Source organism: Bombus affinis, chromosome 3 (assembly GCF_024516045.1).
Source record: "Bombus affinis isolate iyBomAffi1 chromosome 3, iyBomAffi1.2, whole genome shotgun sequence".
In the NCBI taxonomy this organism is placed as follows: Eukaryota; Metazoa; Arthropoda; class Insecta; order Hymenoptera; family Apidae; genus Bombus; species Bombus affinis.
Window position 1 is genome coordinate 17227680 of NC_066346.1, and position 27238 is coordinate 17254917.

General features: G+C 42.7%; 2 protein-coding genes across 5 annotated transcripts; one reads left to right on the forward strand and one right to left on the reverse strand.

Moving 5' to 3' along the window:
• Window positions 1-11337: 11337 nt before the first annotated feature.
• Window positions 11338-13138, forward strand: LOC126914420 (juvenile hormone acid O-methyltransferase). The gene is made up of 5 exons (XM_050718359.1): window positions 11338-12008; window positions 12070-12241; window positions 12315-12447; window positions 12520-12667; window positions 12846-13138. The coding sequence occupies exons 1-5, from the start codon at window positions 11822-11824 to the stop codon at window positions 13046-13048; spliced, it is 843 nt and encodes a 280-aa protein (XP_050574316.1). The 5' UTR covers window positions 11338-11821; the 3' UTR covers window positions 13049-13138.
• A 110-nt stretch (window positions 13139-13248) lies between these two features.
• Window positions 13249-27038, reverse strand: LOC126914381 (1-phosphatidylinositol 4,5-bisphosphate phosphodiesterase classes I and II). 4 transcript variants are annotated; one of them, XR_007709645.1, is made up of 20 exons: window positions 26930-27037; window positions 25977-26090; window positions 25716-25862; window positions 24846-25117; window positions 24639-24723; window positions 24145-24562; window positions 23912-24032; window positions 23639-23834; window positions 23245-23569; window positions 22964-23146; window positions 22662-22871; window positions 22265-22584; window positions 21885-22199; window positions 21762-21806; window positions 21480-21681; window positions 21195-21417; window positions 20802-21117; window positions 20497-20688; window positions 19957-20401; window positions 13249-19329 (listed from the first exon to the last, which is right to left on the reverse strand). XR_007709645.1 is itself a non-coding variant. In XM_050718257.1 (19 exons), exons 1-19 carry the CDS (start codon window positions 27002-27004, stop codon window positions 20279-20281), a joined length of 3882 nt encoding a protein of 1293 aa, XP_050574214.1. In that variant the 5' UTR covers window positions 27005-27037; the 3' UTR covers window positions 13249-20278. The 4 variants fall into 4 exon arrangements, 3 of the variants coding, with proteins under 3 accessions (XP_050574214.1, XP_050574217.1, XP_050574215.1); XM_050718257.1 differs by having other exon boundaries at window positions 13249-20401; XM_050718260.1 differs by having other exon boundaries at window positions 13249-20401; window positions 25977-26080; window positions 26930-27012.
• Window positions 27039-27238: the final 200 nt, after the last annotated feature.

Genomic DNA, 27238 nt, shown 5'->3' on the forward strand with positions numbered 1-27238 from the left:
ATATGCGTCAATTACCTTATAAATATAGGTTAATTCATTTTCGCTATAGTTGCCTCGAGTTCGCCCCGCTTTTATATTTATTTCTATAACAAAACGAAACTCCTAATTCATGTACATTACGGCGAGTATAAATACATATCGGTAAAATAGCTATCTTCCAAGACACGCAATGATATTGCGAACAAAGCCGTCTCTCGCGATGTATTTCACGGATTGAAAAATGGCCTTGACAAACGAAATACGTGGAACGAACGGCGCTATTCCTCGTTAATGGGGTGAGATCGCGAAAACGTATCATCCCGGAAGAGAGTGCGTGCAAAGAAACGGCGTGAGTAGCTGTGAGTCAACGTAATGCGAGACTTCCATACTTCCATCATGGCGAAGTATAAGAGGCGCCTAACGCGAGGAGGTTCGCCACTATCGATGACCTATCCTCGAGCTTCCGTGGTTTACTGCTACCATTACTTCGTGGATAACACCCCGGAATAAAAATCTTTATAACCTTACTCTGCTCTCTCTCCGTTTCATTGCAACAGCGTGGCGTCCATCTCCAATGTGCTTGTTCCAGATTGGATATTGTCTCATCTACGACACTTCCACGCTTCTACGCTTCGATACGGTGTCCCGGGAAGATTCACTGGCACCCGTAATTGCTAATCAACACCTAAAAGCAGTACCGAGTCTCACCGATACGCTCCTCGCTTAACGTATATTAGTTTGGACTAAAATTTCAAGGTTAACGACGAACGAGTTCATATATTTTCGTAAACGACACGAACCGCGTGTCGAAGGGATCCACCAGGCACTAATATGGCGAACGTCGCCGGCATTACTTAACAACTCGTCGCGATTACACCTGATTAGACGATAAAGATGCAACAAAACTAACACCATGCAAATTCGAGCGACGTACACATCGAATAAATTACGAACAATGGCACGCCACAGACTAACGCTCGCAACTATCCTCGAGTCCTTCCGAAGAAACAAGGCTCGACATTTCTAAAGTTGTCAAATATATTCGACTGTTGGAATGTTGACAAACAGTTTGCGGGTCGCGCGGTTGAAAATTGTTCGCTAGCGGTCGCTCATATACCGCCATCTGTAGGCACGTCGGGCGAAACACAATGCAGCAGAGTTCCCCAGCTGGTAGAGAAACTCGTGAACGGCGCGGAACATGCACGCGAAATTACTAAAACTTTAGGAGACAGTAAATTAAACGGAATTCCGGCTGCACCGTCGACATCGCGTCGACAAGGTTGTTCACGAAAAACCGATCGACATTGTTTCCCGTCGCGTATAAAGCGCGTTCCTATCGTTCGCGTATCCCATAAAGAGTACAATCGCGAAAATCTATCTCTCGAAACGAACATCTCGTTTACGCGTATTTCCCCTTTCCACGTCGATTTTTATTTAATCACATTGAGATCTTACTGGCAACAGGGGAAGGGGGGAAGGGGAGAATTCAAAGATAAGGAAAGGCGAGTGTTAAGTAGCAACCAAGAGATAAAACCTTTTCTCCTGGGAATCGATTCAAGAGTACGAAGAATGAAAAGAAAGGAGATCCGTAGAGTAGGAGCTGGTCGTCTGGCCACATTTACCCCTGTATGCGGTAGCTCATTCACGCTTGCACACGCTCTTTTGAAAAAATAAAGCGAAGTAGACCGAGTTCGCGCCCGCGTCGACTTTGTTTACTCCGTGGAAAACGGTAGTAGAACCGCGGGCAGCTAGGGCTGGCGACGGTTCGTGCTCTCGACGAATATGGAAAGGGTGAAGAGAACGGGAAGGAAAATGACGAACCCGCCGGAGGATGAAGAGAAAGAGACCACGAGAAGAGTACGGCGGAGGTGTGCTAGCCAAGACTTCGACGAACGTGTGGAGATAGCGGAGGGTGTTGAGGATATTGGGGTGTGAGAAGGGGGCGGAAGGCGGGTGGTGGCGGTCGGTGGTGCAAAGGCAGACGCCTTCCCTGGTTTCATTAACCCCACGCATTCATAATCTCGAGTGTGTTGGACGTGCGAATATAGATTGAGATGGGAATGAGACCGTTTTGTCTGGCGAATACTTGAGGCGCGAAGCGTCAGGAGAACGCCGCTCAAAGGGGTGAATTTGAAAGAGGAACTCGCTTGCCGCGCTCTGTTTGGCGGGTAAATAGGCAGTCGATTGGTCCCCCGAAGACGACTGACTCTTTCCGTGTCTCGAGTAGCGAACCTCGACCCACCAGAGGATCGTACTCGACGCTTATCCGGTGATCTAAGCGAATTTTCCAGATCGGATATGCGCCTAATCGACGGGAGGACGAATCACCGAGTGCCCTCGAACAATAGATCCAAGGATAACGCCGTCGTTCGTTGCTTCTCTCTCCTCCATCGACTACCCTACTAGCCAATTTACCGTCTCGAGTTTTCGTATAATCAGCTATTGGCCGATTGAAACAGCATCGAGATGCCAGAAAGGGGCGACATTCTTTAATGTTAGATTTCTGAGTTTCAAATGATGAATTTCATCGATCCATTCGTTTATCTATACCGTCGATTTTTCAATGACTTACCTTTTCTTGAAGACGTTAGTTACAATTGCTATTGGTCTCGAAAGTTGGTTTTACCTCGCAAAAACAAGGAATCAAATGATAAAGAAAGATAACGGGATGCAGACGGAAATAGTTAAGGGCAGGTAATTACGGAAGAATATGGTTAACGACAAAATCAAAAAGAAGTAACATGCACGGGAATGAAGCAGAAGAGGAACACGATGAAATAGCAGAACGGCCGTGAACTCGTATCTAAAATTCTCGTTGGGAAGGGAAAAACTAGACGAACTATAACCAGAGAAGAGAAGAGAAGAGAAGAGAAGCAAAGAGAAGAGATGACGGTTAGAAAGGGAATGAGTGGAAAGGGGTAGTGCGGGTGGGTGTCGGCAGGTGGGCAGGAGGGTGAGTCGAAGAGACGGTAGAGGAAGAACGTAGGGTAGGGGGAGTGAGCGAGCGAATGCACGAGTAAGAGAGGGACTGGCTTGGGGTGTGCTGTATGTAGCCGGGTCGATTCAGCCCCGGGCACTCGACTCCAAGCTACCTCTATCTGCTGTATTCCCTCTATTCTCTCTCTCCCCGCAAGCATCGCCACGGTGTTACCCACCGATCGTACCTCCCTCGCGCTCTTTCCCTCAGCCTCGCTTCGCTACCTCCTACACCACCCCCTCCTCCTCCTCCGTATCCGCCGCCTCGGCCGCCTCTGCCTCCTCCAGCCGTCCACCCTGCTGCGGTTCTGCCACTAGGTCTCGATACAACTTCCCCAACGACTACTACTCGCGTGTTCCTCCTATCGGTGCTACCAGTTCTGCACAAGTGCCAGCAGAGTCGAGGAACTCGGGGAGTTGGGGAGTTCGGGGATACCGGTGGAATGAGTTAAGAATTCACTTTCCGAAACCTGTCACGTCGGAAGCGCAAATTTCCCGCTCGTCCTCGAGAAACGCGACTAAGGACCTCTAGCTTCGTGCTTGCATATTTTTGATATGCAATTACGCGACCTTGAGCTTTCACCCACCACCCAACCTGCCACCATACTCCACGTTTAATGATTCTATACGTAGTAGCTTCATTCCGGACGACTTACGAAAAGACGAAAGCAAATCGCATTACTTTTCTTCTGAGAGAACAACGAATAACCGTACCGTGTCCGAGACGAAGGGGGAACCAAGCTAGAAATCTCATCGGCTGTATAATGTCGAGCGTGGTAAATCGAGTCGATGACGAGCGGAGATTAAACGGGACGAATAATCGGTGCCTTTGAAGCTCTTTTATGAAACGAAGAGCCAAAAAGAGGCCTGGTACCCCCGAAGGCCATCGAGTTCGCTCGGAGGCATCGACACCGTCGAATCCATAAGTAATCCTCGATGGATCCTCGACCCCTTGGCTGGAGGGTCGAAGTTTCGTGGTTGTATTTCGCGAAACGGAAATGGCAAGCAATGGCAGCGAAGGCAGTCAGGCGGGACCAAAGTCGAAGCCAGGGCGTCTAGGAAACAAGAGAATCGTTGGTATAGTAGGGGCGGTTCTCCAAGCGGGTCCGTTCAGGGGTGGCCGAAGTACTCGGTTATTTGTACGCAGACGTAAGCCACCTGGCCTTTCGCGCATTGGTTTCTACGTCTGTGCCGTTTGTCTGTACGTCTGATGACGTCAGTTACGAGGCTCCACCCAAGGTGGTGGTGGATATGTCGGGGTACTCGTTGCCTACCTCCGCTTCCGCCAGGGTGGCAGAACGAAGAGGGGGTGGTAGCCGTGTCGGTAGTGGTGGCGATGGCGGTGGTGGAGAGAACGGTAGAAGCTAGATTCTGGAAAGGCGCTTGCGCGAAACCGCTGGATCGTTTATTTGTATCTGTCATTGCCAGCTAAGGGGTAGAGGAGGGAGAGACCACTTTCAAGATCCCCTTCCTTTTATTCCTCTTATTCCGCTTCTCCGTCTTTTCCGTCGTCCCCCTTGGTTCGCCGCGACGCCATCGTGCCACCGAGTGGCCGTGGCTACCAGCAAACTAATTTATTTCTACGTATTACCATTTTTGTTTACCATATCCGTACTGTATTCCTGCGTCTGGTATCCTGATCGACTGACTACTCGATTGCCCGTCTAACGAAGGCACATACTACTCGACGACGAAAATCGACGGTCCGACCAGCCGACCTTTCTGTTTTCTACCGAGGCGACGTTTTTTATTTTTGATAGTCGATAAAACCAAGCTGCTTCTCGTGGAAAGCTCACGGGGAGAAGTTCTTTTCTCGGGCTTTGCTGTTAAGTGGTGCCGAACAGAAAACTCCCCGGCAGCCAGCCGACCGATCCTGTGGTCTAGACTAAAGGGTTTTAACCCACGCTTGCCCTCGCGCCTCGCTTCTTTCTCCGCCGTTAGTTAGAGGAACGTCGAGGCGAGAAAGATTAAAGGAAAAAAGGAGGAAAGAAAAAGAGTGAAAAACAAAAAGGGGATCGGTCTCGATAGACGAGCAGAGAAAGAGGGAGGAGAGAGAGGCAGGAGCGTCGATGGGTGGAAAGTGTGCTCCGAAGTTCGTGTCCCGGGCTTCGGAAGAAAAATACCGGCGGGAACCGCGTAATTTGAAATTCGATTAAGCTGAATTGGCTTTACGGAATATGCGGGTAAATAGCGCGAAAGAATGAAAGGACGTTTGACGCTTTAGCAGAGGCGAGCTCGGAGCTGGAACGCGGCTCATGCGCCTGTGCTCACGTTCGCGCTCACGGTCGCGATTTTATAAAGACGTTTCAACGAAGATTACCGGTATACGGGGCGAAAAATCAACCGGCACTCAACGGCACGGTACTCGTTTCCCCGGCGACACCAAGAGCGCTTTGATGAAACCAATTAGCTCGTTTTTAACGACACGCCGTACGAGCCCTCCGGTTATAGGAGCGCGAGTAAAATGTCAACCCCAAACTGCTCTCGATTCCCATGGCTGGAGGCGCGTACAGGTGTTACGGTAACCTTGACTTATAAAAATAAACGGCTCACGCGATTAACCGTAACGAACGCTTTAATCGCGCCGCTGCTATTCCCGCCGCTTCTAAAATCCACGAGAAACGTTGTCGCGTACCATCACCGAATGACGTCATTTCAGATACAACAGCTTACATGTGGAATAAACGAATTAGCTGGAAGGGGCTGTTAATTTAAAAAAAAAGGGGGGGAGGGGAAGCTCGTATAAAGCCTAATCGGATACGTCTTTGCTGATGCAAAGTTCTCCTAATTTCTTAATCCTTATAATACGATAGTAATTTCCAAAATCACGATATTCGTCGCTAAAGGACATAAAAAAGAAGAAGGAGGAGAAGGGAGGAAGAAGAAAGCAAGAAATTAAAGAAAGGAGAAACAACGCAAGAGAAGAGTGCAGTAAACAGCGGGAGAAGATAGTGCCGCGACCAAGAGGGATGGAACGGATAAAGTAGTGGAGAGGGTAGTGGAAGGCAGATTGTAGGGTGGAGGGAAAAGAGCGGAGGTAAGCAGAGGGAGGAGAGTTTAAGTGCTACCGAGTGTCTACCTCCTTGTGGGATCGAAGCCAGGACTCACTCCGGGTCTCTATCTGTGTCTCTTTCTCGGATCGAAGCAAGGCAGCCCTCGCCCTCTCTTCGCCCTCGTCCTCATCCTCATCTTCGTCCACATCGCCATTCCCCCCCTCCCGCCATCCTCTGCCGCCTGTCCCCGTCTTCGTTTTCCTCCCAGTTCCCTCTCGACCTCTTCACAGCGCACAGACGTCCGTACACATTCACGTGCACACGGACAAAGACTCCGAGAGGGAGAAACTCCCTCTTTCCCTCGCAAATACAGAGATAGTCCAACGGGAATGGAAGAGGGAACGCAAGAGGAAAGGAGATGCACGAGAAAGGAAATCTCGCTCGTTCCTTTGCCCGTCTCTGTCGGTTTCGTAGGAAGCGGCAGCCTCTCTTGCTTTCTCCGTTCCTCCGTTCCTCTCTCTGGCTGTTTCATTCGGTGTATAGGTAGAACGTGGGGCGTAACCAACCCCTCTAGAATCCGCATCGCGGCACCGACAGTCGGCATTCGTCGTGCCATTGGCCCCGACGACACTCGGAAACCCAATGGAAAGCGCAAATACGATGCCGACTTCCGGTCCATGAAACGAATTCGGGAAACTCCCGATCGCGCAGGGCCGTTCCTCGTTTCGCCTGCTCATCTCCACGCGCTTTATATCCACCCCCGTTGCATGGAAAACGAGTCTTCTCTCTTTCTCTCTTTCTGCCGTCTCTCTTCCATTACTCCCGCAGCCTCTTTTGCCACACCTGTTCGCAGTCACATCCGAATGCTGGAAACTCGACGATTGGTCGCGGGATTGTCGCCTCGGTCTCATTGGGCGATCTCAGTTTTCCTTCTTCCACTAGAAAGGAAAACGTTCTTTCACGATTGCCTGCCTTCTCTCGCAACGAGTCGCGAACATTCGCAGGAAAGGTGGAGCGTCAACGCACTGGCATTTGTGTCCGTTTCCGAGGTGCGCCGCTACGGAAGGAGGCAATCGAGTTCGCCGAAGTAGTATGGCCGTGATATAATTCGGACGGAGCGCGAGAAACCTTTCGTTTGAGAGGAAAGCCTATAACTACGAAACATTAGGGCTCCGTTTAACGGTCGACCGTGATCCAGTGGAACTGCCATAGGGTCGGTGGCCATTAATAGCAACTCGTAAAAGCCATAAATTTCGTCGAATTCCTAGAAAATCCATTTCGAAGAATTTCTAGTTTTAGATGTCACTAATGGAATAACTTGCTTGAAAAAGACTGATAGTCGAGGGTAGTACCGCGGTCATTGGTACCGCGGACGATTTTTTAACGCGAAAATAGGTAGACCGAAAGATGTCGGAGGTGTTGAATGCGATTGCGTTCTCTATCGATCCTAAAACACAGTCTTCTTAAAGAGATGTAGCACTATCTTCGTGCGAAATACAAAGCTGTGTACGGCAACACAGGTCGGTCTTTAAAGACAAGAAACAAGCACTGATATTTTTATTCCCGACCGCGATATCTGCCTTGCTCGTTACGAACCGAAAGATAATCTTGCATCGATGATACTCCGAAGTAGAAGCCCGGTATCATGGCAGGTCTCGCTCTACGTTTTTCCGACCCCTTCTCGCTTTAACGTCGCGAGTTTTCATGAAACTTTCTCTCGAGAACTTTACTTTCCGTAGAAAAGCTGCCGGCTAAGAGGACCGGCTTTTTTACGCAAAGGAGAATTCGTGGATAAAGAGCCGCACGAGGTGGCGACAGAAATAACGTCGGAGCATAATTCTTTCGCAGTTGTTCCGTTCGTTCGGATGCTCGCGAATTCTTGCGAAGAGACACGGGGCCGCGAGACGAGCCATGGTATTGGATAATACCAGGGGCAGCCGGCTTCTGCGAGAGAACCATCCATTTAAAATGTCTCCCTTAAATCTCCAACACCACCGGCAACCACTACCATCACCGCTCTGCCGCCGCTGCCACCGCCACCATCTCCGTCTCCACCTCCACCGCCACCGGCGCTACCGACTTTCAGTAGTCGCCTCCAAGCTCACCCAACCTCCGGTGCCGAGGGCCTCCCTTGCACAGCCACCGGTTTCTTCCACCCCTCACTTTTATATCCACCTAAATCCATCCATTTTAAATGACGGATATTTTCTCCGAGCGACTGTATGGATTTTCATACTTTCCTCCGAAGGAGAGAAGGCGTGCATAGAACACGCGCTCACCGTTTGTCCGTTAATATTTTCGCACACGGTGAAGGGATGCTACTCCGACCCTTTTAACCGAAACCAACCTTTTCGTTTCGGCGCTTGAAACTTTGACATCTAGTTACTCGTACACCCATTCTTCTACTTTCTGAAAATATTCTCCTATTCCTGCTGTTGTCGCTCCTTGTCTCGCAATGCATAAGTCTTTTGTTATCGCGTGGCAACGATTCGTCGCCGAGAATCGAGGTAAAATTTCGAAGGAGAGGTGTCCACGAAGAATCGAGAGGTCTGGGTCGTGGACAATACGCTACCGTTTATGGTTAGATCTCCGAACAATAGTAAAGTCACGGAAGAAGAGAGGTCACTTGTGTCACGCGGAATTGTAAGCGTCGAATATGCGTAGAAAAGTTGCGGGAGCAGGAAACGTTACAGATTTCGAGCGACATGTATTATTGATGCGAAGATGCCATCGAGTACTTTGTTTCCTTTCCTTCTTGTTTTTTCTCTTTTCTTCCATTCTACCCACGAAGGAAACCTAAACAATGCGGCATCCAATGTATTACAGATTCGGTACGAACGAAAGTTCATCGTGTCGAATACGATCCTATCGGTGGTTCGCGTTTGCAAAATTAGCAGAGACGAGAAGCTGGTTCGCAGCACGGATAGCAAAGGTCAGCGTGTAACCCGCAATAATTACAAGTCTGGTACATTATGCACGGTCGGCCGAATGCGGAAGGAACGTCAGGTCTCCGGCGTCGAGGCTTCGAGAACCGAGTATATGTATACTAGAAGGGGACGCCGCCTTCTTCCATTAATCTCGCGGCAATCGAAATTAGCATAATTGACGGAGCGGAGAATAGCGGCCTGTTCGACTCTGAAACGCCATCTCGTATAATCTCTCCATATATCTCACTCAGTGTTTTCCGATAAAGCACGCATCCGCGAAAGGACCATCGACCTGACAATCGTCCATGCCATCAAGAACCAAGTCCGAGAAGTCACGGAGTATCGTTTGAAATTGATTCGAAAGTTTCTTATAAGATTCGCCAAATTATTCCCATATTTCTGTCGAGTCTTAAACCTAACGATTCTGCTTTTAATTGTAAAAATTACACGCAAAATCGAAATGTACTTCGACTTAAAATTTCTACTTTTTCCGGATGTGCCTCTCGCGTTGACTGTCTCTTTCTCTCTGCCTATTCACGAGCGCTCATCTTCTCGAGCAAGACGTATCGACACGGATTTTTTTCCGCGTCAGTCATTTATCAAAGCCCTTCGTTCTCTCCGCCGTCTCCTTCGTTCGATACACGCGAACCTAGAGACGAGGATTTAGGCAAAGAGACGAGACGAACGCGGGAAGAGAAGGATACGGGAAAAAAGAGCAACGTTTTTCCTTCTTCGTCCTTCCTCCTATTCGTTCTCCGAAAGGAAAAACGTTGCTTTCGTGGAAGATGAGAAAATCCTCGAATCTTGTGTAACGGAGTAGTAGTAGTAGTACGGTACCGATAGAACACTTTGAAAGAAAAGGTGAGAGAGGTCGCGAGCAAGAGGCGGTCTCTATCTATCATTGCCTCGCGGGTTTCGCATCCATCTTCCTTTTCCACCACGATCCGCCTTGTTCTACTCCCCTCGAGCCTCTCGCGCATCCTCTTCCGCCATACTGCGCCATTATTCTCTCCCTTTTCCGTCTCTCTGTCTGCCTATCCGTCGATCCTTCTATTCCAACGTGGTTTTATCTCGAGCAACATTCGAGTCGAGTAAAATCTTGAAGAACCGACGACGATTCTCTCGGTTGAATTCTTACTCCACAACTGCAAAGCTCGCACAGACTCCGCAAGGTAGATACAAGTCATGAACTTTTGTTGGCGCTTAACGAAACAAAGGCGGCCACATATTGCGTTAGTTTGTGCGTTATGTGGAGACAAAAGGAAATTCGAGAATAGGGAAACAACCGCAGAGGTCGCAACAACACAGACTATTTTTATACCGTGGTGTCAAGTCTGTTCTCAAAATCTGACTGCTATAGTCCTATTGTACGACTGAAATTATTCCAGTTAACCTGTTTAACAAAGAAACCACCCTTCGCCCTACGTATATAGGCCTGAGCTACGGTTATATTTAGGGTTCACGCGTATGCAAATACCAGGCTACAGCGTCCGAGAATGCAAATCCATGGCAAACGAAAGATAAGCGCTGAATCCCTGTGATCGATCGGAAGAAACGTCGCTCCAGTTTAATTTATTAATTACGCTCCGTGGAGAGAAAGGGCGCAGGATCGCAGCAGCCGGACTATAAAAATAACAACGACACGCGCGCGATAAATACAGCATGCCGTAGCGAAACAAGAATACACGCCGAGAACCATCATCGGTATAACGAGGGCGGCTTTTAATCGAGCGAAAAATACAATGTTTGCGCTGCGAATAGACCTCGATGCTAGGTTCGATTTCCTAACGACACCTTTCGCTAGGTGGAAGTGGCGGTCAGAAAACAGTATATCCGAGAAATGCAGCGATTTCAACGTAAACTTTTAAAATTCAGAACAAATTCTGTTCATCGTATAATGTATCTGCCGGATGAATCGCGACTTCTTTCCGGTTAATGATCCCTATTACGAAGTTAAACGGCTACAGAACGGCAGTGCAACCAGGCCTACCTGGCAATCAGGCAGAATATTATTTGCACGAACGAATGCAGCCGAACTAGAATGCATATCAAACTGCAGTTCAAGTTTAGCCATTCGTGAATGTTCGGTAAAAATCGGACGATACCGAATCTACACGGCCCATAAACCGGCCGCGACTACTTTTCCCCTTTCATCTTAGCACCACCTCATCCCTCGTACGAAGTAGGTCCAGACCTATCCTATCAAATTTCGATGTTCTAAACGCACAGTGGACCTTTCGCTATACATTTCGTTATCGATGTCATGGGCACGGTGTAACTAATATACGCGAGTCCAACAGTTCCGATTCCATCTTCTTCCGATCGTACAAAGTCGATAACCGATAAATAATCATACACGAGGATCAGGTTGGCGAAATATCGACGACGTTCGAGGAGTTTAAGGAGCTGACGCTTAAGTAGAATCACACTGGGTACGACCGTCGTAGTCGAGATCTTCAAATTATCAAACGGACAAACAGCCGATTCTAAAACATTCCAGACGTAATCATAGAAGAGGTCGTTCAACTTTCAAACGTGACCATCTTGCACGCGTGACAAGAAAGAGAAAAGGAAAAAGTGAAGGCAGTGACGGAAGCAAAGAAAAGAGGAGGAGGAAAATAATAAAGTAAGAATATGGGAGAAGTATGTCTGTATGGCAGGAAAGTTATTTGTACGACTCACCGAATATAAATACCAAAGTTGGGTCGAAAAGTCACCAGTAGAAGATCTGGCAGTGTATTGAGTCAATACATATTTTCCTTCCCCACCCCCGGAACACCGAAGCCATTGTCACCGATCGACATAAATCTTGAGAATTTCACGAATTGTCGCGGTCGCTCGAAGGTCCATAACCACGAGACACGTAGGAATCGTTCGATCGTTCGTTTCGAGCTAAGTTTCGTTAGAAATTAATACATCGTTAGAAAGATAAAAAATCGAATAAAGATGAACATGGTAGAAGAATACGTGAACGCGAGCAAGTCTCAGTACCGTGACGCATTCGACATTATCGAGGAATTCAAGAAAGAGATGTCCGAGATGAGGGGGAAGTGCATCGACATCGGTTGCGGACCAGGGGACGTTACGAAGAAGCTGATCCTACCTAGGTTGTCAGTGGAAGCGGAGCTAGTAGGTAAAGGAACAGGGAGAAAAGGATGGTTGAAGTACGGTCCAGACATTGCAAATGTTTGCAGGGGCAGACATATCGAAGGCGATGACCGATTACGCGAGGCAGAAGTACCAGGGCGAGAAACGTTTGTCGTTCTTGCAATTGGACATCGAAACCTTGGCTTTACCTAACGAGCAATTAGCCCAGTATAGCAACGTACTGTCCTTTTATTGCCTCCATTGGTGTCAAAACTCTTGGTACTGTTCGCCCCTAACTCTTCTACTTGATTATTCTATCGTGCAATTTAACGTTCATCGTTGTTGAATTTAGGAGGGCCTTCGACAATATTTACAAGTTACTGCGACCAGGAGGAAAAGCTCTGGTTATGTTTCTGGCTTGGAATGACGGTTTCGATGCCTACATGAGGATTCACGAGAACCCACGATACAAACCATATATGGAGGTAACGCGTCTAATGATATTCTTCGAATAATTCAAATTTTCTGAATAACTCAGCGAATCACTCTCGCTTTAGGACGCAAATCGCTTCGTGCCTTTTTTCCATCGGTGCAAAGATTCCCGAGCGGCATTAAGGAAGATGCTGGAGGACGTAGGCTTCGAGATTCTACACTGTAGCAGAAGAGAAAAAAGCTTCGTTTACCAGAACATGCAAATATTAAAACGTACAGAATCGTAGTGTATTGGTCAAGTATCGTAACTATATAATTAAATCGCGTTTCCTAGCTGGCGATAATAAAAGGAGCAAAGGAGCTTGAATAGCTGGGATCAAGAGCAAAGTAACGGAAATATAGGTTGAAAAGGAGGTTACACGTTGTAAAAGCGGATCGATCATTGTTGCAGGTCATATGATTGCGGTTAATCCCTTCATCTCGCGGATCCCTGATCACCTCAAAGAGGAGTTCGAGAATGTGGTAGTGCGCGAAGTAGCGAGCCAGAAGATCCTATTCCCGAACAAAAACGACAACGGTCAACAAGAATATAGTATTTTGGATAGATATCACATTCTTGTGGCGTATGTAAAGAAGCCTGTCGACACATGCTGAAAGATTCGTTAGGAATTTTGTTTTACGCGATCACAAGGATGAGAGTTTATCATTGTATCCGTCGTTATTAATAAAACAGGTAAAATGGTATTACTGATCTTGTAATTTCATTGATTCTGTGACTGTCGTCGACGACAATGGTAGTAGGACAAGGGAATATCAAAAGGAGAAGCGATTCAAGGCACAAGTAACAACGCGTATTGTTTCTATCACGCTAATCTTTATTGTACGCTATATTCTTTGATTTTACAATACGGTACAGCCATTTATAGAATATCGTTAAAATTCATATATCGTCATACGGATATAAGTGGGTTTGTTATTATTTTTTGTTTTTTTTTTTTTTTTTTTTTTTGTTTTACAGTGCTTACGATATCCATACAGGGAATAACAATTTTACTAACACTTCTTCCTAAAAAATACACGCAAGTTTATAAGTCAGTTGACATCGATTGTTTCGGTATTACGACGCTTCCTCCAAGTCCGAACAAATTTAATCACCATACTAGAAACAAGAAGAATATCGATGCGGCGTGAATCGCCAGGATTTCGTTTCACGCGATTCGGCAAAGAGTTCGACTCGTCACGTGGATGTTCTACTCGTTTACTCGAGAGAACAACGGTCGCGGATCATTCGACGAGAACGGTACCGAAACTCTATATGGAAACAACTCGAGATTAACTGTCACGGACTGAAACTGACCGTCGTGAATCAGAGATCGATGTCGGTTGAAAGTTTCAACGTGCAGCATGTCTACGACGTTGTCTCTATCGCGTTTACGTCTATAACGCGGACCTATGCTTAAGCGAGAAACAATGTAAATGCGTCGAAATCGAAAAATATCCCAAAATATAGGAAAACAGTCCAAAGGGGGAACGATAACCGATAAGTCGCGGTGGCGATAACACGCGACTCGACAGAAAGGTGGAAGTAATATACATATATGTAAAAAACGACTCAAAAAAGTCTTATCGTTACGGAAGATCTGGTGCGAATTTTTCACCGCGACGAAAAGGTTGATCGTCGCGTGAACAACTAGCGGAAACGGAGGGCCAGTTTGAGGAGTACGCGACAACTGTCGAATGAAGCTTTCGACAAACCCATAGATCGCGGGGACACGTCGATATCGTCGTGGCAGATCAACCAGAGAATAGAACACAGACAACGGTATAAGGAAACAAAAAGAATGAAACACGTCCGTACGAATCGATACGTAGCTGGCGTTCCGCGGATTGAAAGAGATGTGCGTCGCAACGAGATTCTACGGCATCGCGGCTAGCCATCGATTACAGATAGTTTTCGACTCGCGGATCGATGCTGTTCAATCTTGCTTAAAATACCTATCGAGTCCACGTTTATAGGATATTACGCGTAGTATTAAAGGAAATCAAGCACGCATTTACTTGAGTCTATGAACATCGTAGAATTTAAGCCCGATCGCTTATCGTTATTTCGACCGTAAAGGAAACATAGTACGACGAATACCGAGGAATACGAGACGAAGACGCGCGAATAAATCAAAATCGATGCCCAGAATCGACGTGGCTCCGGTGGTTTTCGTATTTGCGATTGATTATATCGAATAATCAAGTGTTTTCCTATTCAAAGATCTTAGAAATGAGATTCTACGTTGAAATGGAAAACCGAACCGAAAGCTTGCCGACCCAAGCTCCTGCTTTTTTCCGGAAGTTAGGGAGGCGAAATTATTGTCTGACCGTAACAGCTGCGTGTTTGTACGCGTAACACGCGTACCACGAAAAAGTAACTTTTTGCAGAAAATTAAATTACCGCGTTAAATCAATTGGCGCGCGGCGACGGTATAAAGTAGTTTAAAATATGTATCGGGACAAGATCTTGAGAACGTTACAACGAATAATTCTCCCCTGGCCGGTCTAATGTGGAAGCGACTCGTAATTTACGGTTAATAGGTACGCACGGTTTTGTACGGGCAATTAACAATAACCAGGGACGAGACGAGGGAGCCGAGTGGTAGCTCGTGGACGCGACCAAACGGCGAAACCCTTCATTTTCTCGGTGTGTTGCGTGACGGCCGACGAAAGAAATCGACCGTACCCGTTGCGGCGTGGAAGTAACCCCGAGAGAAAACAAACTACGCGCGACACACGACCGGTCGTTCTAATTTGCGGAAGAAAAGCGCGGTTATATTACGCGTCTCCACATCGCAAACGGATCGAGCGTTACTAATCGTCCGTAAATATTCCGCGACGATCGATACCACTGTTTCTTACACAGGGAACAATAAATTTAGCTCAAATAGCTTTCCAAAGGATACCGGTAAATGAGAAGAAAATATCGGCGAACCAACCAGCCTGTTTCAAAGAAAGAAAGACACAAACGCTTATTATACGATGCCGTAGAAATTGCGTTGCCTCGTATACCCGCATCGAACTATGGAGAGTCGTTTAAAATGGAAGGCAAGAATAATCATGACGATACATGTTCGACAAGGCTAAAGAACTACGTGTATAACAATAAGAACACCCTGTTCGATAATCGAGAAACTATGCGAGAAAAACAACTATTTAGAAGATCGCAAGAAGAACGAACCAGTCGATAGAATGAAAAATCACACCGAACATCGAAGAACATTCGAAGCATCGAAGAATTGACAGACTTGACGATCGGAAAACAACGGCTTGTTTGCAGAGCTTGGCATTTGAATGCGATAAGAAAGCGTGTCCCGTTCTCGCGTGCTTGTTTCTCTGCTCGCTTTTTGTAGAATAAGCTCACGGAAAACGTTGGACCGACAGACGAATCGAGTCAGGTACGAAGAATCGTTGTTTCGCAAGAGATCCTTGTTATACGGGAGCCGGATAATTATGTACGGTATCATAGAAAAAGATTGCGCGAGGTGGAAATTGTAACGCGAGACCATATAATAATCACGATGAAATTTTGGTTGACGCTTGTTCGCGCCGAGACACTCTCCTGGGCACACGTGATTAACGAAACTCCTGGAAGAAAAGACTAAACGTCCTTTCAAAAATCCCACGCATGGTATTTCAAAAAGAACGTGATTCCAAACCGTCATGATCGTCGATAGGCCGTTTCAGAATTCCTTACAACATACAATCGCAATGTGTACTACGTACAATCTGTACACCCTTTGTCGCGTCTCTTTTAATCGATACGCCGATAAAATGTGCGCGCAATTCGCACGAATCGTCGCCCTTCGATCAGCCGCGATCGTTCGATCCGTCGGGAAAACGTATTTCAATTTTGGCAAGCTTCGCGATACGACAGCCGATACGATATAGCGAGTGTCACGATTTGTCTTCGTACGGATCACGCGACGATGTATCGTATACAAGTAACACAAAACTAGCCTCGCATTAACTTTATATGAACAACGACTATACTAGTACTCCCATCTTTTCGCTACTCTACTATTAACAACATCAACAGCAACAACACATAATATATCAACATGAATATAATATCTGTCCTCGTAGCCTAGTTCTTTCTTATACTTATACATTAGGTACGTGTGTAATATACATAATATACGAGCGCGTATACGCTGGCACAGATAGCAAATACATTCAGACGACCTGTCTCTCGAAGACGTTCTAATGGCGCTCGCGTACGCATTATGCATATTACAGGAATATAGGAAAAGGACGAAACGATGATCGTCCCAATTGAATTACGCGATATCTTTAAGATATGGCGCGCGGAGAAAAAGAAAATATTAAAAAAAAAATGCATTGCGCGAGCCGAACCTGACTCGATTTTCTCGGAGGACTTTTGCACACCGGCTCGCGAGACCAAAATGTTTGCGGCAAAACTATAGATACAAACAATCGAAACGCATTCGACGCGGCTCGATATCGCCGCAACACACGTAACCTGGTTAATCGAGGAACTGATTCTCTTCGCAGTTCGATTATTCGTAAAACGTTTCGCTCTTGTCTATACAAGCGTTTGGAGAAATTTACGCCCACGCATCGCCGCGATACCTGTACGGTTCTTGGAAATCTATCGAACATTGTGCTTTGCATCGAATCGTGAAAATCTTCTGGTACCCTAACTTCCTTCCTCACCCCGTTGAACCCGTTTGGTATCGCAAGGATCAGCGATGCGAGAGGCGTGCATCGTTGCGACTAAACGATCAGAAAGACATCGACACACGTATAATGTGTATACGAACATTACATATATATGTATACATATTATAATATATATATAAACTTCCGATAATCTTGTACGACTTAGCATAATGTACTATTGATTTCTCTCGCGTTAGAACGCTACGGGTAGTCCAATGACTACCGCTACTTAATTAAATTATACCCGCTTACACTTACATTATCTCATCTTTTAATAGATTATCACTGATTTCCTCCCGACTTAAATATTCTCACCGATCGAGTCCACCGCAACATATAACATTTTTCTTTTCCTTCTCCTCTTGTGGAAGATGGTAACTCGTTGAGAAATACAATCACGATAAATCGACATAAACTTAAGGAAATGGTAACTCGACGTGTACGACCGTTTCATCCGGATGGAAATCTACAGCTACGTTTAAGCGGACACGCTAAACTACCTAACGCTAAACTGATCCCTTTCTGCCGGATACGCAACATACGATAATACCCATCTTATAATAACAAAAATACAGTGTTTTGCACATGAATTAAACAGCCAGTTACTATAACATTGCGAGAGGTTTAGGATACGTTCTCACTATGTTTCTCATAGGACTTGCAATTTTCGCAATCGTCGGTATCTTTCCATTATCGAGCGCATATTCTACTTCAGTCGACCAACTAAACCGTACGAGTCGCTCGCATACCTACTACCAGAAAAATTCTATGCCTCGAGAAAACAATGTATACCCAATTCATACATCGTTGGTTGCATTGACACTCATTGTAAAATCGTCCAAATCATAAATACGATAAAAGAAAATTTCATAAAAATTGTTGCGTCAAATGATCTTTGGAAAAACAGAGTAACCCTAAAGATATAAATTTACACTAACTAACATGTACAATTGGAGCGTAGAACTGCGCAACACGGAGAACGTTGACCCACTTTTCGCGATATCTCGCAAAAATGGTCAAAATGAAGCGAGCCTAAACACTAACAAATTACGCGAACGTTCATTGTGCAGATTGAAATTTTCGCAAGACACACGAAACTTTGTACATCGTAATATAAAAGAGGCCCTGTTAAATAAATAAATCGACAGTGGCAAAATAATCAAGAACAGACAATAGTTTACCAACGATTCAGGATCAAGTTCAGTCTCCAAATCGAAGGGATTGATCCGCTCGTAACCCGTCGGCGCAACATAAACGACGACAGTATTATAATTGCAAAGGTACTCTTTTCCTTTCTATTCGCATTGATCACGATTACGCTTTGTTTGTGCACGTGAATGTATACGAATGTTTGTGTGCGTGCATGCATGTATGTGTGTATATATATACACACATGTTGCATATTATAATATGTAATGGTATATCGGTCATGAGCACGAATCATCAATAAAAAGACATTTTGTAAAAGCTCGCGATTCTCGATACTTCCGACGTACCGAAATGACGATTACGAAATAAATTAATGCGATGGATCACACGAGAAAGATTTACAATGCATAAGTGTGTGACGTATAACCCCAAATTTGTAATAACTGTTAAGAATATACATATATATGTACATATGTATGCACATATGTATGTATGTATAATATACATATATATATTAAGATATATGTGTGTGTATATATATATATATAATACGTATGTGTAATATCGAATTACTTAAATTATCGTATAATTAGAAACAACAAGGACAATGTTACAGCGTAACATTTTTGATTGTCTTCCTAAAAGAGGCTCGCCCCAATCGTTTCGCTCCGGCCTCAAAATGGCTGCAGCATGAAATCGCGCGGTACAAAAACGCTAGAAACGTTTCCATTAATATTTAGTTTCTTTTTTCTTCTTTGTTTTTTTTTTTTTTTTGTTTTGTTTTTTCTAGATTTGCTTTCTTTATACAATACGGTCTCTTTATCATTCACAATACGGACTATTCAAAAAATGTCTTTATACGGAGTACTTTCAGTCAAAAATATATCAAATCACGCACACGCCCATCCGAATCGTAAACTTTATCGCGTTCCTTACCTCTAGGCCAAAGAGATTTCACTCTCACTAACGTACTTCCTTTATCGTCGCATTTTGAATTCGGCAAAGTCCGACCAACGCACCGATCAGTAATGTTTTTTCGTATTATAAACAACCCGAGTATCCTGGAACGCGATTTAACATCGACTTGTTAATTAAATAACATCTTATACATATAATAACAAGTTAAATAGTAGCACTTAGAAACATTATTCTTATTTAGAATCGTGTACCTCTCTCACATAGTCATATTCTTCGCTCTTATCTTCCGAAATTTCATTGGCTTTTAAAATGGAACAAAATCTCGGCACTGACAACGATGATCTTTTATGTAAAGAGAATAGTGCGTTTAATACTATGCGTAAGTAACATCGAATAAAAAAAGAAAACAAAAGAAAAGAAAAGATAAACTTCCTATCCTTGCGAACGCAATGGTCAATGCTACTTTCCGTGTTGAGATCAAAATGGCGTTCCCGCATGCGCAGAGAATCGATCGATTAAACAATCGACCGATATATATTACTAATCTTTCAAAGAACTTTGAGTAAATAGAAAATAGTCTTAACGCGTTATTCAACACCGAACCTTTCATAATAACTCATATGCGACGAGATTCACGTGTTTGAATGCATTTATCCATAGCAATCGGTTAAAATGTTGCTTATCAGATCATTAAATCTTTTCAAAAGACATTCCTCGTACGTAAGACGTTTATAAAATGCTTTGTGGACAAAACATTATATAACAATTACCTTCTAATCTGATGGCGTTCTGCTCATCGAAATCATATATCACCTTATAAATGCTGCACGTTTTGCAAAGGAGATTTTTGGAAGTGAATAAAATTATTTTAGCAAAACACAGGTAACTGCGTAGACTTCACGAATTTTCTATCGTTACACCGCCGCTGCGACCCCTTTTTGTTTGGGATGAGCAACGCACAATCTGTTACTATCAACTTCCCAAATAGATACACGCTTTCAGCAAAAGCAGTTTACTGCCATGGGTTTGAGAATATTCCAACCATGTCATTACGAGACATCGATATTAAATATTATCGATCATTTTAGTCGATCAATACGTATTCCCACTAAGAGATTCCGGCATACTAGTTCCGCCGGATGGCGACAAAGGTAGCTCCCCACTCTCGTATTTACTACATCGACTGCTGTACTCTGCCATTAGAGATGCTTTGATCTGAATATAAGGAAACATACATCTTATATCATTACCATCATATTACACAAATTAATAATCCTAAACTAAATAAACACAATGTCATAAATTTGTACCTTTGTCCTTTCTGCTTCTAGCCTTTGTCGAACTTGTTCGTGCTGTCGTTCCAGCTCTGCCTTCTTTTTCTCATAAATTTTCGTTAACCGCGTACATTCATTCACGCCCTTTTCAACCGTGGACTTTGCAACTTCCCTCTTCATACGATCTAGCTCGGCTTTATCTTTGTGTACTTTTGCTAGCTGTTTCACCTACGATTAAATACAAATGGCTGCTACAATATCTGATACGTACATTATGAAATACATTTTATGCATTATATTTTATATATCATATATATTATAGGACAATATAAGAAACACACTTCTCCATGCCTCGTGGCTTGAAGCTTTCTCATAACATCGGCGGTTTCTCGTTCCAAAAGTACTCTCAATGTTTTTAATTGGTTAGATTGGGAGGTTTTCATTACTTTCTCTACTGTTGAAAACAGACTTTCATAATACTTTTCTTGAAGTTCCCGTTCTTGTTGCACATGAGCTTTACATACGGCCAGCAAACGTTCGCTCTGACTTCTAGGAAGTCCCTTTGGAGCTCCACCATTTCCTTCGCGATTTTCTATGTCTGGGCATTCTGATGTTTCTGCTAAAGCTAACGTGCTCAACCCTACTTCGCTTGAAAAACTATAAAAAAAAATATGAAAATATATAATCGTGTTTATACATGAACGGGGTTGCTTGAATAAAAATCATTAACTCACATATTCCTACTCGACAACCGTTTCACTAATTTATGGCTGACATAAAATTTCGATTTGTGCTTTTCACCATCGATAGATCCTTTTTGCGTTTGCATCCTTAATTTTTCTTTCTCATGCTTTTTCCGTAATGATTCGAGTTTTTTCTCAAGCTCCATTTTTTTCTCTCGGACGAGTTTGTTCTCCATTAATTTTTCTAATGATTCAGCCACTATTTCATCACTCACTGTATCATAAAACAATTGTTTATATCTTCTAAATAGAACGTGATAGGTAATCGATACTTACTGCCGCTGGCATTGACTGGACTTTTATTTGTAGAAGCTTCAACGGCTTGAACCGTAGGTGTCGACGTTCCATGCTCATTATCTTGTGAATCAGACGTGTTTAGACCAGCAACAGATGGTCTACCATGAACATTCGTAGATGTCGGAGCAAGTATTGGTAATTCACCGACAGATTGTAATCTTTTTGTCTTGACGATTTCCTCCTAAAACAAAACATTAGAACGGACATAATAATAAATTGATTTACATATATTGATCGAAATTTTTTGACCGACGAACTTACAGTTGGTTTAGAAGAAGTTGCTCCTTCACCAACTTTAGGCTTATCCTAGAAAATGTTAGTATGCATTTGTTAGTATATTAGTAAATTAGTAATAAATAAATTCTTAACGTTTTCAAACCTTACATCAATTTCCTCCGGATCTTCTGCACAATCTGTAAGAACTGATAATTGCTTTTCTCTTTTTTCTGTTTCACTCTGATATTTAATTGGATTTGCCAAAGCTTCGGCAAGCTCACTCAGCCCATCTGGTACGTAATCCTTCACAATTACGTGTAAAAATAAATTTGCTAATGGTAATGGTTGACCACATTCTGTTCTAAGAGCAACATGTCGATAGCCCGGACATAACCCAACTACAGGTAATACTCTGTGACCAATTAAACGACCTGATTCCTCGTACGCAGCTATTCTAATTGAAGCAAGTTCAGGCAGGACAACCTAATAAACAGATAAATCAAATCTTGTATTTATAATATCAGCTATATAGAAATATTAATTTTTACCTTTTTAAATATAAAAGGTTCCTCGTCGTACACAGGGTTAATCCCATTGTTTGGAACAATTTTCGTACGAAATCTCTTTCTCACTGTGTCTGCTGGTAAACCATACATATCTACTTCCACGTAAGTACCCACTCTTTTGTCTGTTAAGAACTGAGCCGATATTACGTGTATATGAACTGTTCCCGCTATAATACCATCTACAGTTGATTCCGCGAAAGGATCCAATCGTTGATCTTTTCGTCTCATAAATTCTGGCTTCAGAAGATACCCGCAACGTTGATTATATTCGAAAATTCCCAAGTTTAATTGCATAGCAAGATCTAATACACGAAATGGTGCAAATTAGTCTACATGCAATCCGTGATTAATATTAAGTTTATTCAAAGTACAAACATACCAAGTGTCTGATAATTTAATGCAACCAGTTGACAACCCGCATTCCAAAACACTTGAGGCATAAAATTACTAGAGTCAAAACGCGTACCTGCCGGGTACACTCTAGATAGTTGATGTTTATTATAATTTACAAACTCTAATGGTCTTTCTTTTAAAAGTGTCGTAGCTTGTTTTTCGTCGAATGATGACATCTCGTACATACGATTTTTCTCTGTGAACATTGATCAAATAATGGAATCATAATATCAAATATAAAAAAGTTAATTTAATAATTGTTACTGTAATACACACATACGAACGTACTTTCAGCCGATTCGAAACTGTTGAAATGAACAGGTTGCACATAATTAACTAAAGCTGAAATTTCCGCTCCAGCTTCCGTTTCTTTCGCGCTAGATGCTACTTTGTCAGGTGCAGGCACTTTATCACATTTAATGTCCTCCACGTTTGATTCATCCTCTTCTGTGCTTGATTCCTCTTCTTCATCTAAAAAACAAAAAGGGAGAAAAACGTAATTTTTTTTCTATGTTTTACAATAGCTAAAGTTATAATTTTACAACTATATTTTTTTAATGAATACTAACCTTCATCATCCTGAGTGCTATCCTTACTACTTTGTCTCTGCTGCAGCATAGGGGGATGTGAAATGTCTCCATTTCCAATTTGCTGATCATTGTCGGTTGTTTCAACTTGAGGAACAATATCTGCTGACGTACCATTCTCTCCCTCCGCTACTTGATTCGTTACTCCGTTATCTTCGTTTTCTTGAGTTCCTTCTTCCGATTCTGTTATTGGTGTCGGTTCCTTCTTCTTATGCTCCTTTTTCTTATGATGATGTTTCTTTTTGTTCTTGATTATAATCTTACGTTTTAATAAAGATGGAGGTGGTAACTCTTGTCCTGGCTCCAACTAAATAATATACATTACAAAAATGAGATTAGAGATAAAATGTTATGATTGTAAATATACTAAAAATACCTTATGAGATTCAAGAGGTGCGTCTAGCAGCATTTCTCCAAATAATTCTCTACAATACTGAGCTATTTTAGCTTGCTGTCTTGGATTACAATGATTTTCAAAGCTAAGAATAACAGGATATTCTGATGTTTTGAAAGCACTTTCAGCAATTGCTTCAATTACATCTCGTGCACTTATTTCAGGTACAAATGTATATCTACAAAATATTTCTAAAGGAGCATTTGATACTTAATTTCAAATACAATAAATTATCTTGCTATAAAATAAAAATACCCATGCACAATGACAGGTTCATCAAATTTTCCATTCCAAAAGTCCAATTCTACACATCTACAACCAGCAAGCAGACACTGACGATATATTTCAACGGAACTTTTTCCTGTAAGTTGATGTCCTAAAAATATAAAAAAAAAAAAAAAATATAAGAACTAATATATTTAAATCGATATTTAAGGCGTTATTCAAAGCCTGATCGATTATGAATAAAAGTAACAAACGTGACGTACCTGTTAAGTATGTATTGTGACTAGAATTTATAAAGTAATGCGCAAGCGGCTGATCCATATCGTCCGATAATTCAAGTTTCGATAAAGCTACGATTGGGTTATCTTCGCTCATTAAATACCTCAAAAATCCATCGAAACTTAGTTGACCCCGGTTAGCATTACATTTATTTGGTTCATATTGACTTATAATGTCCTTTGCTCTCGCCTCATTTGCATAGGGATACAATATCTCGTTTAAACGCGGATCTCTTTGAGTTTTATTCAAAAAATCAACAAATTGGGTGATGGACATTAGCCTACGCTTATTATTGCCTACGATGCGTTCGAAAACTTTTTCAACATCCGATCGTTGAGTAAGAGATTTATAAAAGTTGAAAAAATCTTCAAATTGAAATTTTTGTAATGATATTACGTCATTCTACGAACAAACGGAATACGATTTTCAATGTCAGGGAAACCATATTCATATTAAATATATAAAATATTATACTCACTTTCCCAGATGGAAAACCAGAAATATCAAGCGCTTTCTCGACGCGTTTACGATCTTCTTTGTTTTGCGTAAACATTCTTATTATGCTGAAATAACAATATATAAAATATATATATATATTTATCTTATAACATTTATTTATATGTATTATATATTTATTATATGTATTATATATCAAATTTAATACACATGTGAAAATTGTGCTCACTTCTTTACAGGAATCTTTTCTGACTTATCAGCTCCAAGTGTAAGTTTAGTGTGTGCTTTTTGTAAAAACATAGTTGTGCTGATATTTAATAGAGATAAATTATACGCGAGCTGAAAAATTTGCTCTGTCCAATGTTGTGCAACTTCTGCTCGTGTTGTACAGAAGTTAATAAAATTCATATTGACAAAGTCAGATCCATAACAAATTGTTACTGTCTTTTCCTCTAAAGAATCTTGAGAACCCATTGTCACAAGATGCTTTAATTTGGTATCCTGAAAATCATTTGCTTGTCTAAACATGTTGATAAAATACATATCTTTAGGATTTCAATGCAGTGGTCCTAACAAGATTTATTCTGATGGAATTAGCTCATGCACATTATAATAATAATAGCAGCTTCTATTACAATAAGCTACTAACATTAACTGAAACTGCGAACAATATCACTTTAGAAAATGTTTATTGATTTATAGGAAAATGAAACAGATAAGAACTGCTCTGTTTCCTATATAACTAAGAATATGTCCATTGTGTACAAAGATAGGTGTGACTGAAAAAAATGAACTACATTGAGGACATAAAGTAGGTAACATTCTATTTATAGATTTGTCAATAATTATCATGTGGTGGTGCTGTGCGTCATTAGCAACCACGCAAAAACATGATATAATTATAGAAAGTCAAGACAGCTTCATTTCCAAATATTTATACCTAATGCATACTAATATATAGATCTAATGAAACATTTAACTAATTTTACTCTTGTCTGTTACATAATCAACCATAAATTGACTTATCTAAATTAAAGGATAACGAACTAAAATACATAAATTACCAAAGAAAAAGGATAAAGAAAGAACAATGTAATACCTTCGGTACTTTTGCATGTTTCCCAGTTCTTGTATCTCTTATTACAGCAATATCCAACATATCCATCTCATTATGTTGATCCACCCAATGCAAATAGAATCCAAACTTGTCTACCTTCAATGTTACTGGAGTTACTATACCAGAATCCTATATAAAAATATAAATAAAATTAATATCATATATATAATAACATAGCTTGGATATTACAATTTAATTATACAATCTACAATATTGTACTATGATTTGTCTTGCAACTCATACCTCATCCCATTTGATGAATTTTTCTCCATCTTGTAGTTGTTGGGACACCTCAATCGGTCTAAATTGCAAGACACTACCTGTTGTTTTGTTACCCGCCATCCTGCCTGAAGGATACTGCGAGTAGTTTGGTATAGAAGCAATATTACTTCTTAGCACAAATGCATTAATAAAGGAGCAAGCGATGCAGGCTAATTATGCCAGTGGCAATGATAACAAGCACAAAGACCTTGATAACCACAATGACAATGACAACGATGTCAATGACTGTAACCAAAACGATGTTGATGACAGCGGTAATACAGAACAAAACGATGAGAACGATGACGGCGTCGACAACAGTAATGGCACCAGCGACGAGTACGACGACGACAGCAACAGCGGCGGCAACGACGATGATGACTGCGACGACGACGACGACGACAACGACGACGATGACGACGACGACAACGACGACGACGACGACGACAACGACGACGACGGCGACGACGACGACGACGACGACAACGACAACGATGACGACGGCGACGGCGACGGCGACGACGACGACGACGACGGTGACGGTGAGGGCGACGTAAGCCTCATCGAGAATTTCTTATGCATTAGACGCACCTCGTGAACCACCTTATCTTGACAGGTGCCGTTGTCTGATCATCTGTAATGAAAGATGAGATCGTATTTTGACAACGACGCCGTCGCCGTCGTCGCAAAATTCTGGCGGGTACCGTCTTGTGAATATCGATAACAGATACGTGGAGATTTTGGTGAACATCGACGTCAGTCTCGATTGATTAAACGTTTTGAAGGAACAACAAATCACGAGAATGTGAAATCACTGTCTAGTATCACGATGGAAATGAAAAGAATAATTTAATACATATGCCCCGCAATAAAAGGAACTTCCAATTGATGTGCACCGCGAAAGTTTTTGTACTTCTGAGCACTCGCGCACTCACTTGGTCCAGAAGAACATTCTTCCGCGCGTCGTACCGAAGGTGTTCCGAGCAAGTCCAAGCACCGCCACCCGTCATCCGTCACCCGTTACCCTCGTCGCCAGGAGGCGCTCAGTTTCACAAACCACCAGATTAACGAGGACGCACTACACGTGCGCCTATCGCGCTTAAATTGATTTTAATGCGAACCGTACTACTTATAGTTCTTCTAACGCTATTATGATCTTGCTATTTCCACGTTCTTTTACTTTTAATTATAAAATTATCATATGCTGTCTACAATCGTGACCTTTTCCCTTTCTATATCATATA

What these genes read in the sequence shown, in the direction of transcription:
- LOC126914420 (XM_050718359.1), top strand. Translation starts at nt 11,822, where the DNA reads ATGAACATGGTAGAAGAATACGTGAACGCGAGCAAGTCTCAGTACCGT. An exon ending in AGTGGAAGCGGAGCTAGTAG is followed by an intron (nt 12,009 to 12,069) that starts GTAAAGGAACAG and finishes AAATGTTTGCAG; the next exon opens with GGGCAGACATATCGAAGGCG. An exon ending in GAACATGCAAATATTAAAAC is followed by an intron (nt 12,668 to 12,845) that starts GTACAGAATCGT and finishes TCATTGTTGCAG; the next exon opens with GTCATATGATTGCGGTTAAT.
- LOC126914381 (XM_050718257.1), bottom strand. Translation starts at nt 27,004, where the DNA reads ATGACGGGTGGCGGTGCTTGGACTTGCTCGGAACACCTTCGGTACGAC. An exon ending in AAGATCCGGAGGAAATTGAT is followed by an intron (nt 21,807 to 21,884) that starts GTAAGGTTTGAA and finishes AACATTTTCTAG; the next exon opens with GATAAGCCTAAAGTTGGTGA. An exon ending in TAGAAGCAGAAAGGACAAAG is followed by an intron (nt 20,402 to 20,496) that starts GTACAAATTTAT and finishes CCTTATATTCAG; the next exon opens with ATCAAAGCATCTCTAATGGC.